We start from the raw sequence: 16,038 nt of genomic DNA, 5'->3' as shown, positions 1-16,038 counted from the left end.
GGTAAATAAACCCCCAACTACTCTGTAATTAGCTGTGTGCTTTAAGATGAGATCCAGACAAGTTTTCTGGGTAGTGCTTTTGTGATTCAACTGATACTTAAAATATGCATAATGTACTACAAGTGCTGTTAGAGAGTATAGCAGTAAATTTGGCTGGTACTGCACAATTTTAAGTAAAGTTCTGTAAATAATGCATAAGGAAAAGTTCTTACTTGAGCTGTGCTTTCACAGCCTGCTGGAACTGATCATAAATATCATGTTGACAGATCACATGAACAGCAAAATTTACAGAGAGTCTGTTTATTGCCCTCTTTCTTTTGTATCAGTTCAGGAAACAGACTGAAGTCAATGGAGACTGTTCATTACTGTGAGAGGAAAAATCTTTATGTTAGTAGATACTTTGAGATTACTTATTCTTTGGTACAACATACTTGTAGTGTTATGTACTGATCACATGCATACACACACAGAGCATTAAATGACAAGAGATTTGGTCATATGGCTTAGTCCAGGATAAAGAAGGAAGAAAAGTACTAGTATACTTGATTTAACGTAGTTAATGATATTATGGTATGTTTGAGCCTGGTCCTCATAATAGTGTAGTTGATCAGCTTCCATGTGAACTTGTGAGGAAGGTAATTGTGTTTCACATATATATGTAGTTCTGAAGGTATATTTTTGAACAACAATTGTATTTGGGCTTTTAAATATGTGCTTGTAAAATGAAGAGAGGTGCTTGTAGCCAGAAACTGCTAGGTTCCTGGCTTTAAACAAGTCCTGTTTCAATATATATAGCAAACAGTAATTAGTTAGATTTTGTTGTTTATTTTTGCTTTCAATTCAGTATACAGTTAAGAATGGCATTTTTACTCTGTGTGTGTGTGTGTGTGTGTTTTCAGGATTACCCTGTAATCGGTTACAGTATTCCTTTTCCTCCTTTTTTTTTTTTGTTTGTTTTGGTTTTGGTTTTGAGCTCTATTGTAGAAAGATTTCTTTGTAGAAATTTTGTTATAAAATATACTAAGGGTTTGGAGTTTTTTGTTTTGTTTTTTTTCCAGGAACACTGATACACCATTTCTTCTTTTCCTGTCTTATCTACATGTCCATACTGCTCTATATGCTTCAAAAAATTTCAGAGGAAAGAGCAAGCATGGTTTATATGGGGATGCAGTGGAGGAAATGGACTGGAGTGTAGGTATGTTACATGTGCTTCTAACAGCAATGGAGGGAATTCATGGAAGACTTACATTCATGTCCACCAAATGCAGACTTCTGCAGTTTGGATGTCTATGGTATATCTGACATACTTGTCCTTTATACTTAGGGGAAAGAAACAGTCATGTAAAAGGCACAATAATCTGACCTCTTGTAATATCTACTTTATGACCAAATTTATTGTGACCTACAAATGCCTGCTCTCTTCTTTGACTATGAACGTAGTCTATACAGTACGGACCTAGCAGAGATATGGACACCTGTCACATCCTAATTTCTCAGGATGACGACTCAGGTTTGCTGATTCCCAGGTCAGGATTAAGGCGAAACACCACCAGGGATCCTCTAACTCACAAAACTCAACTTTTATTCACTCACAACAAGAACTGGCATGAAACTATGTCAGTAAACTGTGTAACATGTGCTAACCATACATCACCAAACATATACTACAGGCCTTGCTTATTTGGGAATCAGTTCAGGGAAGACAATAAGGAGATCCCTCCCGCTGAGTCCCGAGGTTCAGAGGAGACCCCCTTGCTTTCTAGGCTCCCTCTCAGTGAGGAGCCGAGGGGCGGCTGCATCCATTCCTAGTCCCCGAGTTGGTCAACGGTTTAATGTCTAAAGGGATAAGGTGTAGGAATTACGGAAAAGGAAAAAGAAAGAGAGAAACAAGATAGAGAGAGAGGGAGAGAAAGATTTCAGCAGCCCTGGGTCCAGCGTTGGTTCAGTCAGCCGAGGGGTCCGGTTCGGTGGGCACACGTACATGGCGTTTCAGTTTGTGTCCTTTTATCGTCCTTGCACCTCCTCCGGGCGGGCGCTCGAACTCATTAGGCTAATTAGGTGTCATGAGCTGTTTGTGAGCCTTTGGGACTTGGGGGTCGTTCAGGGAGTAACTTCCCCTTCCCTGCTTCTTTTCACCTGGGCTTCCTTGCTAGGCAGTTCGTTGTTATGCAGAGTTCGTTGTTAAGCAGAACTTGCCCCACCACAATGTTTGAGACATGAACTCTTTCAGTCCCTCACAACACCTTAACTGTGGACATTTGAAGTAGAGTAGTTAAATCCAACCCCGTGAGCTTCTGGGTGCCATCTGGCCTCTGCAGGTTGTCCTCATACAGCAATATACTAATTCAAAAAGTAACCATATGACATAAAAATATTTTCAAATAAAGTGACTACAATATGCATTGTTGGCAAAAGTAATTTGCTAATTATTTTAGTGAGTTCTCCGAATTAGTGAAATCACTCCGGTGAGGTCTACTTCTGTTCATGAAGAATAGTCAAAGCCAAACAATTTGCCCTTCAGAGCCTTCCGTTCTCTCCGAGGCTGGAGAGCAGTTGATCATTACATCTTTCAACAGGCTTCCGGTATCTCTAGATGTATTGGAGTGACTCTCTGATTCCAGAGATAATCACCCGTGAAAACAACTAACAGTTCTTATTTGAAAATAATCATATTGGAGAATAGCAGTATTAGGAGCTAAAGATGAGCTTACGTTCCTCCTTCCTGTGTACCCCAAGTCGATTCTGTTCTCAGTACAACTCAGTGCAAATTGGCTTTCTTAAAGAAAATGTTGCTTCCTTATGAAGTTGCTATAAGCAGATATTCAGCTTTGGTGCATACATATTTTTAAACTATGCAAGCATGTGCAATTAAACATCATGTAAGTTTCTTTGTATATTTCGCATCAAGAAGACTAGTTTCAGAAGCTACAGGACAAAAGGCAGCACAGCACATTTAGTGTTACCTAATGTATTTAGTGCAGTATTTGCAAAAATGGGGAAAACCCTTGTGGGAAATTGTGATACACTTAGGAAGGGTTTTCAGCGTGGGAGATAACAGAAAAAAACCCTCCTTTGTAAATCAGAGTGGCTTTCATTCCGGTTGTATTACACCCTGAATCTTTATCACTTCTGTCAGTGGCCACCAACAGTTGGTCAATCAAGTGCTTGCATTAGATAAAAGTATGCACGTGTTGTCATATCTGTTTGCATCCACACTGTAGTAAGCTACTGAACATTAGCTGGCCTTACTGTCTGTGTTTGATTTTACTATTTCTTTTTCTGTTCCATGATATTTAGCTTATTCCAGCCTAATTGATCATTTGCTGTTGCCATTACGTTTTGCTGCCTCCTTCAGGAGAGTGGCTCCAGGGTTTAAACAAGTTGGAAACCAAGGCAGCTGACATGCTGCTGTTTCAGGCTATTTAATGATGCAGAGGTGGTAACAGATTAAAAACCACTGCTGTCTTCCAGAATGACCACAGGCTCTTAGGAGATGTGTCAAACAAACCAAACTGTAGGTCAGAAGCATATGATTAAAAAAGCTTGGGATAAATCAGAGGTACAAATTTAGTGGTGATAACATAGGAATTTTGGACAAACTCGGAGGATATACATGAGTTTCCTCATGTATTGTCCTTTACAGTTCATTAGAGGAGCATCGGGGCAGTGGAGCTAGCTTAATTGGCAAACAGATCTTTGTCTGTCATTTACTAGTATACAAGCATCAAATTTTGTTTCAGCTGGGGATCTGGTTACTTGGTTTTGCTTATGTCTTGTAAAACTCCTCTGTTGACAGATGGCATATTTGCTCCAGGAGGTAGAAAATGTGTTTAGTTCCTCTGTTACTTTCTTCTCCATTATTAGAATGATGAAAAAAGTTAAAGGCTGGCATTTCCAAAGGAGTCTGAAGGAATAATATAGCTTCTTTTTCTTTTTTCTCAGTTGAAGGGAGTACTTATTTCCATTAACCTCCACTGAAAGTTCCAGTCTTAATGCGTCAACTATGTCAGACAAAGTAGATTTATTCACTGTACTGCTGATGTCAGTAACCAGTATTTTCTGGGAATGCCTCTGAAGATGTTACAGTAGAAAAGTCAAACAAAATTGTCTGGAAAAGCTGAAAAAGTGAAAACTATAAGCTTTCCACACAGGGAGGTTTTATCATTCACTAGACAGAAATCAGTATTTATGCATAGATGAATGTAACGTGCAAAAGCAATAAGAACAAAATAGCCCAGATATAACAGTATGCTGCAAAACCTTCTGATTAAAGACAACACAAGCATAGGAAGTAAAAATGAGTATATGGAAAACTGCATTATAGTACAACATCAGAAGTGTTTGGCATCTGGTAGGAAAAGAAACACCAACTTCAACTCAGTTCTAAAAGAAACTTACAATGTGTTTTCTGCTGACTGGGAAATATTGTGCTTAAAGCCTTGCGACTGACTGCAAAAAAAAAAAGAGTAGAAGAGAAGTCACAAGTAGAAGTTAGGACTGTCAGGTACCAGTAAGGAAAAAGTTCTATCAAGATTGGACCATGAAATGCAAATGAAATATTGTTCCTGGTTTGAGAGATCAGCTGGAATCAGAAAGAAGATTGTAGCTGCCATTTTTAAGAGAAACAGCAACAGCTTTTCTAGTAAGACAGAGAAGTCCACTCAGACTGAGAATTCTAAATAAAAGACAATTCCATTTTCATTTGTTTATTTATTGAGAATCAATTACCTAACTGGACAATAATTCAATTACAAGGCAATCTCCATGCTAGGAGGAGAAAAAACTGTAAGACACATGAATAAAATACTCCTTTGAATATTTCATGTTTGTGACTTCTTAAACCAATACTGAAAAGTATGATTACAGTCCATGTCAAAAATACGAAATACAAAGTCTCTGGATAAGCTTTGGGACCATGTATGTCTACTGTTTTTGCATACTGACGTGTGTATAACAGAATTCAATGTTTAAAGCATTCAGAGTTACAATGTCACTGCATGTGACATGCCTTAGAGAGTTATTCTCTGGCTAATAACATTAATTTGCTTTCAGTGTAGGCTAAGCACCTTATTAATGCTATTAATTATAGTTCATATGAGAGCAGATGAAATAATCTTACAGTCTAAAAATGGAAAAAGAAATGATGAATGAATGAATGAATGCAATATTATCCTTTTCTTCCTTCCTCCCTTCTTCCCTTCCTTCATTCCTGATTGAGTATAGGAAGAGAAATGGATATTTTCAGAAATTGTTTTTGATGTAAATTGCATTACACTAATTTAATCCAAAACAGATCACTGCAAAGAGTTTTGGAGCCCCCTGTAGACTTGCATGCAAGCTGTGTAAAGGCACACTAATTCAACACCACTTTTTCAAATGGCTGTTTATTGTTCTGTTAGCGGTAGCAAAACTTCATATCAGTTCTTAATCCGTTGTGGAACAATCACAAGTGAATGGCTTAAGTGTAGAAAAGTCTCAGGAATTGTAGTCTGGCACAAGCTAGGTAACTGTAGAGTGGGGGCCTGGTCTGGATATCTTTATGATATGAATGCTCTGCAAGCTGAAAACAACTTAACTGCCTCTCTGCCATGATCTTTTGACCTGTCTTAGGATCAAGTCATGGCAAGAAAATATTACCATCCTCTGATGTTAATTAGAAGAAAAGGAGTGGAAATAAATCCCAATGCATCTTACATGTAACTTGTGTTTGAAATATCTTTAAAAGGTTTGGTAGAGTTATATATGAAGAGAGTAGCTCTATCTCCCCAGTACAAGAGGGATATGGAGCTACTGGACAGTGTCCAGCAAAGGGTCATGAAGGTGATTAAGGGACTGGAGCATCTCTCCTGTGAGGAGAGGCTGAGACAGCTGGGACTAGAGCTCTCTTCAGCCTGGAGAAGAGAAGGCTGAGGGAGGATCTTATCAATGTATAGAAATACCTGAAGGGAGGGTGCAAAAAAGATGGGGACAGGCTCTTCTCATTGGTGCGCAGTGCCAAGAAGCAATGGGCACAAACTGAAACACAGGAGGTTCCCTCTGAAAATCAGTGTCGTGGTTTAACCCCAGTCAGCAACCAAGCACCACACAGCTGCTCACTCACTCGCCCCCACCCAGCGGGATGGAGGAGAGAATCAGGGAAAAAAGTAAAACTCATGGGTTGAGGTAAAACGGTTTAATAGAACAGAAAAGAAGAAACTAATAATGATAACACTATAAAGTGACAATAGTAATACTAAAAGGATTGGAATATAGGAGTGATGCACAGTGCAATTGCTCATCACCTGCCGATCGATGCCCAGTTAGTCCCCGAGTGGCGATCCCCCCACCCACCACTCCCCCCAGTTCCTATACTGGACATGACATCACATGGTATGGAATACCGCTTTGGCCAGTTTGGCTCAGCTGTCCTGGCTGTGTCCCCTCCCAACTTCTTGTGCCCCTCCAGCCTTCTTGCTGGCTGGGCAGGAGAAGCTGAAAAATCCCTGACTTAGTCTAAACATTACTTAGCAACACCTGAAAACATCAGTGTGTTATCGACATTCTTCTCATACTGAATCCAAAACATAACACTATACCAGCTACTAGAAAGAAAATTAACTCTATCCCAGCTGAAAACAGGACAATCAGGAAAAACTTTTTTACCCTGAGGGTGACTGAGCACTGGTACAGGTCACCCAGACAGGTGGTGGAATCTCCTTTCCTGGAGATATTCAAAAGCCATCTGGACATGGTCCTGGGCTCCAAGTGTGCTTGGACAAGGTGACCTCCAGAGGTCCCTTCCAACCTCAACGATTCTGTGATCCTGTGAGGTGCTGAAGAAAAAAAAGCTATTCGCTAAAGTCAATTCATATTTTGAAACAAAATCAGACATAACCTTTAAGAGTCAGTCTAGAGGAACCAAGGAACTCTTCACTGAAGCAAACAGAAGCAAGATACTCTCATGATACACTCCTCCTCTCCTCCTCTCTTGTGAGACCCCACCTGGGGAGTACATCTAGCTCCAGGGTTCCCAGCACAACACAGACATGGACCTGCTTGAGCAGGTCCAGAGGAGGAACACAAAAACAGTCAGAGGGCTGGAACACCTCTCCTGTGAAGAAAGGCTGAGAGAGTTGGGGTTGTTTAACCTGGGGAAGAGGAGGCTCTGGGGAGACCTTAGTGGGGCCTTTCAATATAGAAAGGGGGCTTATAAGAAAGACGGAGAGAGACTTTTTACCAGGTTCTGTAGTGACAGGACAAGGGGCAATGGTTTTAAACAGCTAGAGGGTAGGTTTAGATTGGACATAAGGAAGAAATTGTTTACAATGAGGGTGGTGAGACACTGGAGCAGGTTGCCCAGCGAAGTTGTGGCTGCCCCATCCCTGGCAGTGTTCAAGGCCAGGTTGGATGGGGCTTTGAGCAACCTGGTCTGGTGGAAGATGCCCCTGCTCATTGCAGGGGGGTTGGACTAGATGATCTTTAAAGGTCCCTTCCAACCCAAACCATTCCGTGATTCGGTGTTGCTACAGTGATGACAAATTTTGAGGATGCTAATGATATCTGTAATAGGTTTTCCTTACAAAGAAGTACAGTGCCTAACCTTTTTTAACTGAAAGTACTTATGTAATTAAAATCTTGGATATCTGAATAAATTGAATCTTACCTGAGGAACATTTATGACGTGTCAAAGCATTTGTGATACTCTACTAAACAACTCTCTGGGGCAATATGTGGCAATATGGGCCTATAATGAAATACGGCAAGACAGAAGTAAAGTATACTTCATTGAGAAAGGCCAGCTAGGGTACAATCTAGTAGGACTAACTGAAAATCAGACCACTTTTCACACTATTTTTCTTTAATTCATCTGTTATCATGATTAAGAATCGTCTATAAACATGTATGTTCACACAGCACTTTCAAAGAGGAAGTGAAGGGCAAAAGCTCCAAGTCAACTCCAGATCTTTGTGGAAACATCTAATTTACTTGTTCCATAATTAGATTTTCCAGTGTTGTAAAAGAGATTATACCAATACGTATGTGCAGGATTATGCTGTGGCTTTTAATTCCAACAGTGCCTAAGTGTGAGATGATAACAACTAAATGCTTATATGCCTTTTATCTGATGAATGTGTGCATGTTTAAATAGATAATAGGCAATGTATGTGGATTGATCACATCCTCTGCTTTTAACTTCTGTTCAACTCTGGAATGATGTGAACCAAGGGTCTAAGTGGAAACCATTACAATTTAATAGGAACCATTTTTATTGACCCCTGTGGCTTTTTTCTCTGTTTTAGTAATAGATGTACCACTGCTCTAGTAATAGATGGAAAGAATGTTTTCAGAAACAAAACGAAAGCTACTTTTGGAAAATTGTAAAATATTTAGGAGACAGAAAACCGAACTGTGCCCACAAGGCTTTTAGTAAAATTCTTGCTCTGATGAAGGTATCATAGTCTAAAGCATTCACAAAACAAAAAGAAGGGTCTAAATGTTACAGGCAAAGAATTCTTGAGGTTCTGAAGCATGTTACAGTCCAATTTTTCAGTTCTTATATGCTTTCATAATAGCATGTTATCTGCCTTCAATTTCTTAGCAAAAGCATTTTCTTTCTCATTTTAAAATAATTATTTTAAACTTACAAGCCTATCAGCTCTTAAACTTGACTTATTATTTTTAATTACAAAGTAATTAAAATATAATTTTAATATTTATTTCAAGTTATTCTGTCCTGACATTGTATTCCTAGATGTTTTGGGTTTTTTTAATGTTCTTTCCTATATTGAGCAGTAACTATTCTCCTGGGAAACAGCATAGTATTAGTAAGTTTCGTCTGAAATCCATGTCTCTTCTTTTACATATAATTGTTAGTGGCTGTTATGGTAAATTCTTATGTTTTTCTTTTACTTTACATTGTTTGTATGCTTTCAGCCTCTATTTAGAATCCTACTCTATTAGGATCAATCTAAAAATGTACCCCAAATCTTCTGAGAATTCTGAATTATGCTAAAAATCAAAATAATCATTATTAATATGAGAGGAAAAAAAATAAATTCCTATTGCTTTGAGAAAAAAAATGAATGAGCTATCCTTAATATTTTTTTTTTCCAGAAAAAAATCTTGTATGCAAAGATAAGCCTAATTTATCATGGCTTTTCACCTGATGTAGTCATTTGTAACAGTGCAAAGTCGATTTAAAATATGAGCAAAGCAGAATGATGCTATGTTATCAGAAGTGGTGGATAAGCAGGCTTGTTTTATCCAGCTGTTGTGAATGTGACATGAATTTAGCTGAGCCTGAAAACATAAAGATGGAACTAAAAATCTGGAGAGTGATGCCTGATGCTAATGGTGCATTCCTTGACCTTGCTTTCTTGAACTTATACCAGTATACATCTCAAGTGTAGAGGGTTTATTTTTAAGCTTTTTGTTATCATTAAAGATGTTCAGCAGGCACCTCTTAGGAAGAAGGTACTCAGGCAATACAGGTACTCTGTGACTAGAGCAGCAATTTCCCACCCTGTTCTGCCATCCTGCTCTTACCCTAACATTAAGAGACTGTTTCTTCAGCTAAGACAGTAGTTAAGCTCTTGAAGCACATTCACTCTTTAGGTCAGATCTGGGAAAATTGTCAATAAGGGTGCAGATTAAAGACATTTGTGGTTCTGCCTTTTATGATGTGGATGCTTTCCAGTTACGATCTAGGCTAAAACCCAAACTCATTTCATATGTCACTAAGCAGCAATGACTTTCAGTCACTACTGAACAGGACTGAATTTAAGAGGTGACTAAGTGATGGAAGACTCCCATTTCCACTATGATAAGCCTCCTGAGCTACCTAATCCTCCTTAAGTACAGTTTCCTTTTTCTATATTACATCTTTGTACACAGCAAAGCTCTTTCTTAGAACATTATTTACAGGATTACAAAGCACATCTTAAGCAGCCATTCCTATAGCATTTTTTTAATCAGTCAAGTTTAAATAATGTCTTAGTAACGCACATTCCATGATGGAAAACTTCAGTGTAATGCAGTTTGTGGTAGTAGTGCTGGGTTGTTCAAAATTTGCTGCCAGCTGCTGAACAGATTTCATTTGCATCCGATATTGCAGGAGTTAAATTGTCAGCACAGGATGTGTTAGTGCATTGTGCATTTTACTTTACAAAAATGTAATATAACTTTCAAAATTTTAAAGGCTTTCTATTAGTTATAAACCTCTGAAAATTGGGTCTAATACAAAACCAGTGAAATGACATTTAACATTGTGATCAAAATGCTCTAATCAGTGAAAAGATTAGCATTGCTCTTGAGACAAGCTAATTTCCATTAGTAGGAGAAAGGTCAAAGCTTGTTTTAGATAAGCTAGGGGTACGAGAATCCCAACGACTCTCCAAGCAATGAGGATAGGAAGTTCTCTAATGAAATGTACTACCAACCTTTTGTCTAACCTTTGCCCCTAAAGTTTAATTTCCCATATAAATGGTATGGTTAGATTTTGCTCCTTGCTTAAGGTGGATGAGGAAAGTCATTATCAGTGGGATTAAGAACACAGTAAAGTTTTAAGCCAAAATTGACCTGCAGGAATACAGTGATTTCTATATATCCTTGGATCAAAGTTGCAACAATGAAACTGAATGGGGCTAACTTTATCCAAATTGTAGACAATCTCCAAAATACAGACTGGGAAAACAGTTTAAAGGAAGCTACTAAAGATTTTGCTGGTGGAGTGCCTCTGCATAGCAACCTTTTTAGTACAGATACTGTGAAGCTAAGAGAAATTACATTTGCCCTGTCCCAAAGAAACTCTACAGGAATTCAGTAAGTCAATCGCCCAGAACAAGGGATCAGGATAGCAGACTTTGCTTGCTTTGGCAACAGTGTCCCTGTTGCGAACCTGAAACCTTCAGCACTGACTTATGAACATGATTTTGCCATCCTTTTTCTTCAACACTTGGACACTGAAAGCAATATCTGTCTAGGTTGACAGATATAGAGCTTGTAATCATGGTATTAAGAAAGGATGCAACTGAGCTAGGAGGTGAATGATGTTGCTGGCAGAAGTTGTATCTCTGTGAAAGAAGTCTAAACGTGAAACAGAGGAGCAGAGAAACTAAAGATGTTAAGCATTTTTAATCTGGGCATTTAAAACTTCCCACCTGTCATGGTTTAACCCCAGCCGGTAACTAAGCACCAGGCAGCCACTCCCTCGCTCGTCCCCACCCAGTGGGATGGGGGAGAGAATCAAGGGAAAAAAAAAAAAGAGTAAAACTCATGGCTTGAGATAAGTGCAGTTTAATAGAACAGAAAGGAAGAAAATAATAATGGTAATAATAACAATAATAAAATTACAATAATAATAAAAGAATTGGAATATACAAAACAAGTGATGCACAATGCAATTGCTCACCACTCGCTGACCGATGCCCAGTCAGTTCCTGAGCAGCAATCCCCCCAGGCCAATTCCCCCCAATTTATGTACTGGACCTGACATCGCATGCTTTGGAATATGCCTTTGGCCAGTTTGGGTCAGCTGCCCTGGCTGTGTCCCCTCCCAACTCCTTGTGCCCCTCCAGCCTTCTTGCTGGCTGGGCAGGAGAAGCTGAAAAATCCTTGACTTAGTCTAAACACTGCTTAGCAACAACTGAAAACATCAGTGTGTTATCAGCATTCTTCTCATACTAAATCCAAAACATAACACTATACCAGCTACTAGAAAGAAAATTAACTCTATCTCAGCGGAAACTGGGACATGACCCACACCCCTTCCATGTACCTTCAGACAGTTTTGTGGTGAATTACCCAGTACCTTAATATAACTGATAGTGTCCATGAATTCATACGAACACGTAGAAGGCACAAGTGAACATTGTGAGGCTATGAAGTCAAGTACTCAAAGATAGGAAAAATCAATCTTCCTATGCTTGTGTCTTATGGTACAGTTTTTAAGCATATGTTTACACGCCATTTCTTTTCCCATTGGAACCCCATCTTCTCATCACAAAGTGCCTTCTTAATGAGCAGCTACTCAACAGTAGGTGTATTCCTCATTGTTAAATATGAGTTCTCATGTTTTATTTAACACACACTATTGAAGTTCCGTTTTGAAGCCAGATTTCTTTGACATCTCTCATCTTTTTTTGTGGCATTACTTCACTAGAGTATATAACAGATTCGCAAACAAGCATTTTCACAAAATCTTTGTAAGATAGGGGAATCTCATTAATCTGTTTCCCAGAAGAAAAAGTGAGTCACAGAGATGATGTTCAGATTTACCTTCTGAGGTACAGCTTTGCTGCCAGTCACCCACTAATCCAGCTCTGGATCTATAGTAAAGCATTAGGACTTTGATTCAGCTGGTATGGGAATGGGGAAGGGGGGAAGCAAGCCATTTATTCTTCCAGGTCTTGATCCGTGTTGGAGGTGGGAAATGGTTAGAATGTGTACCTGGACTCAGGAACTCACATTTTCTTCCGGTCTTGGGGATTAAGTGATATTTTTTAAGGATAATTAAATATCTTCACCAATGTATAAACTATAATGATATGAACAGTTTCTGTGATGATTGTGGAAATGTCTTACAGCCTTTTTTCATTTATTCATAGCTGGCTGCAACTCATTTAGCTGTAGAAAAAACCTAAAACTGACCATGTGCATTTCAGTTTCAGTGATGATACTGAGAATCATAGAGGTTCTTTTAAAATCATCCCTGCAGTTTCTTGGAGAGAGACATGAAACCTTTTCATGCTTCTTTTGAAATGTATGTTAATTATTTTGAGACCATACTGTTAAAAAAGAGGGGAACTAATTCTCAGTGAAAACAGTAATCATACAATAAAGCTTATGGCAATATTGATTCTGCGTTGTAAACTACTGTTCATTGGCAGGCTGGTTCCTATTAGTGAATTGCCATGCAGAAATTTCACACTGCTGAATCACAAAACTCCAATTCCAGGTGGTAATAAGCTCTTATTGATGAGGTTGGTAGACCTGCCTTTTTATTGACTAAGGCTGCGTTTTTTTCAATGGTGCATTTGACTGCTAAAACAACCACACTATATAATAGGCAGGCTGGTAATACTACCAAAGATCATGATTCTTCTAGAAACCAGTTGTGTATTTTGCATTGCAGATAGCTTTTTATCACTTTCTGTATAATAATGAAATATAATAATGACATAAATAATGAATTTTTTAAGGTTACGGAAAGCACTAGAGTGATGATGCTGTGACTAGTGAAAGACAGGCTGGTAAAGTGATACCTTTGCTCTTCTCCAGCTTTTTCCCTCACTACTTGATTGTAAAATAAGGCATTTATGTTTCAATTTAGGGTGCTGTTTAAGAAAAACTGATACTGAATCTTTATTACGCTTTCCTACCTGTTGGGTTTGTTTTTTTTTTCATGTTACTGTTTGGGGTTTTTTTTGCATATTTCATTTAGTGTACTCAGGGTATTTTTTACTATTTTGAATGCTTTCTTTTTGTTTTCTCTTTCTTTTGGCTTAGTTCTTGTATTTGCATACACACTTCTCTTTTTAAATCATTCCCTCTTCCTATCCACCCGTGGAAGTTTCTTTATAACATTTCCTCACAAAGAACACATTGTAGTAACCCTGAGAACACCCAACAGATTTTATGTTACAGTAGTAACATCTCTCAATATCCAAAGGAACACCTGACCCCTAAGGGCTGAGTTGCTTGCTTGAGATGATGAGAGAGAGACTCCAGGATAATCAAATCCCTACCTTAGACCAGCACGAAGGTACATTCCACACCTTCAGTGGATCTTGCAGCTTGCTGCTACCACAAGAGGGGAGGCAGAACATCCTTCCCTCCCTTCCCTCCTTTTCCCTAACCAGCCTCCAGGGAAAGCAGAAAGAGGAGAAGCATCTTCTTTTTTCAGCAAGTGCCCTTTTAGCAAACTACTGGATGGACTCACCTATAATGCCACACTTAGTTTGCATAAAATTATGTGTGATTAACTTGGCCCTTAGGTAGGACAGTTTACATGGTTTTAAAGTACTGCTGCCATTTCTGTGTGATGAGGATAAAGGATTTAGGCTCTTCAGGTTCTTGTATTTCAGTGGATGAGATATTTCTGGGTTAGAAATTGATTTTACTTCCACTTCTGAATCAGACTAGAATTTAAAAACAAAGCAGGCAAACAAGAAATAACACAAATGTAAATGTGCTTTAATCTTAAAGAAGAGAATGGCCTGGCCCAGAAAAGCAGTATGAATTTTGTCTTCCTGCAAACCCAAAGAAAACTTAATGCCAGATGTTTGAAATAAATGAGTAGCTCAGGATGTCTCAGCATTTCTAGCAAAGTCATGGAAGATACTATTTTTGGCAGTGTGAAAAGTATAGCCATGTGTATAGTATATGGCTGTGTGAAAGGTATCAGAGTGCTTCTAACCCAGAGTACAGTTGATTTTGGCACCACAGAACAGCAGAGCACACATTAAGTAAGTAATAAATGAATACGGCTTTTTCTTTACAATTCGAAGAGATATAATTTATCTGTTCAATTTGGTGAATGAAAAATGGACATGAGCCAGCAATGTGCACTTGCAGCCCAGAAAGCCAGTCGTACCCTGGGCTGTATCAAAAGCAGCATGGCCAGCAGGTCGAGGGAGGGGATTCTCCCCCTTTGCTCCGCTCTGGTGAGACCCCCCCCGCAGTACTGCGTCCAGCTCTGGGGTCCTCAGCACAAGAAGGACGTGGACCTGTTGGAGCAGGTCCAGAGGAGGGACACGAAAATGATCAGAGGGCTGGAACACCTCTTCTCTGAAGAAAGGCTGAGGCAGCTAGGATTGTTCATCCTGGGGAAGAGAAGGCTCCAGGGGGACCTTATTGCAGCCTTTCAATATACAAAGGGGGCTTACAAGAAAGACGGTGAGAGACTTTTTACCAGGGCCTGTAGTGACAGGACAAGGGGCAATGGTTTTAAACAGCTAGAGGGTAGGTTTAGATTGGACATAAGGAAGAAATTGTTTACAATGAAGGTGGTGAGACACTGGACCAGTTTGCCCAGCGAAGCTGTGGATGCCCCATCCCTGGCAGTGTTCAAGGCCAGGTTGGATGGGGCTTTGAGCAACCTGGTCTAGTTGAAGATGCCCCTGCTCATTGCAGGGGGGTTGGAACTAGATGATCTTTGAAGGTCCCTTCCAACTCAAACCGTTCTGTAATTCTGTGGTTCTATGATCTTTGTAAAATCATCACATCATACTGCAACTTTCAGAAACATTTAATAATGTCTAATGTCAAAAAGTATAAAAAAGCCATTGTCATTACATTTTTTCAGATGATCATTTTGTAAAATTCTGGTACTCCTTAGCTCTGAGGTTTGTAAGTCTGAAGTTAGAATTTCTTTTGTCAGCTAAGGAAGTCAGTGATTCAATTTCTTGCTGACAACTTGGGTCAATAAGAAACCTTTAATGAATGTATTCAAAAGTTTGCTATGGGTGTTAAATAGTAAATAGCATTCTCTTTAAAACAGAAACAAGGGATAAAGAAATAAAATAGAGTACCTTGAGAATATCAGCAGCTTTGATAACCGAAGTTTGAAAACAGGCCTGTTCTGTTTATAAAACTCTTTCATACATAATTGAGCTACTTCAGTGGCAGCCAGGAAGTAGATTTTAGCAAAATGTCTGTGGTAGGTCTGGTACCATCTCTGAAGATGAGGCCTCTTTCCCTTTTGGTAGATTCTTTTCTTTCCCTAGATGTCAAAAGAGATCTTGGCCCACCCAGTAGTATACATACAGAAATATGGTCATGATGCAGTGGTCTAAAATGAGAGCCTTAGCACCAGGTTCCTCTCTCCCATATTGATATCAACAGTCCCATCGAACTAAGTAGTGAGGATAACTTTAATGTGTTTCCATAGCTGCAATACTAGTTTTATCTTCCTATAAATAAATTTTTGCCTTCCTGATGTGAGGGGGGTGCACTTTCCTCTAAGAGTCGAATCTTGCCTTCTTTTCTTGTCAGCTCCTCATATGTCACAAGCAGATAATTTATTCTTTTTTTTTCTTTGCTGTTATTCTTTGCTAGTTC

The 16,038-nt window shown here is 39.1% G+C and overlaps 1 protein-coding gene across 10 annotated transcripts in view; it reads left to right on the top strand.

The window, feature by feature from the left end:
* The window catches only part of STS (steroid sulfatase), a 115,280-nt gene that overhangs the window by 44,189 nt on the left and 55,053 nt on the right, over positions 1–16,038 (top strand). For all 10 annotated transcript variants that reach the window (XM_052773848.1, XM_052773844.1, XM_052773843.1 and 7 more), the window contains one exon: positions 1,059–1,195. In XM_052773848.1, the coding sequence (XP_052629808.1) occupies positions 1,059–1,195 (137 nt within the window). The remainder of the gene's footprint in view (positions 1–1,058; positions 1,196–16,038) is intronic.

The sequence above is a fragment of the Harpia harpyja genome, chromosome 22, assembly GCF_026419915.1.
Source record: "Harpia harpyja isolate bHarHar1 chromosome 22, bHarHar1 primary haplotype, whole genome shotgun sequence".
NCBI lineage: Eukaryota > Metazoa > Chordata > Aves > Accipitriformes > Accipitridae > Harpia > Harpia harpyja.
Note: the sequence above shows the minus strand (reverse complement) of the source record. Positions and strands in the feature narration are given on the sequence as shown.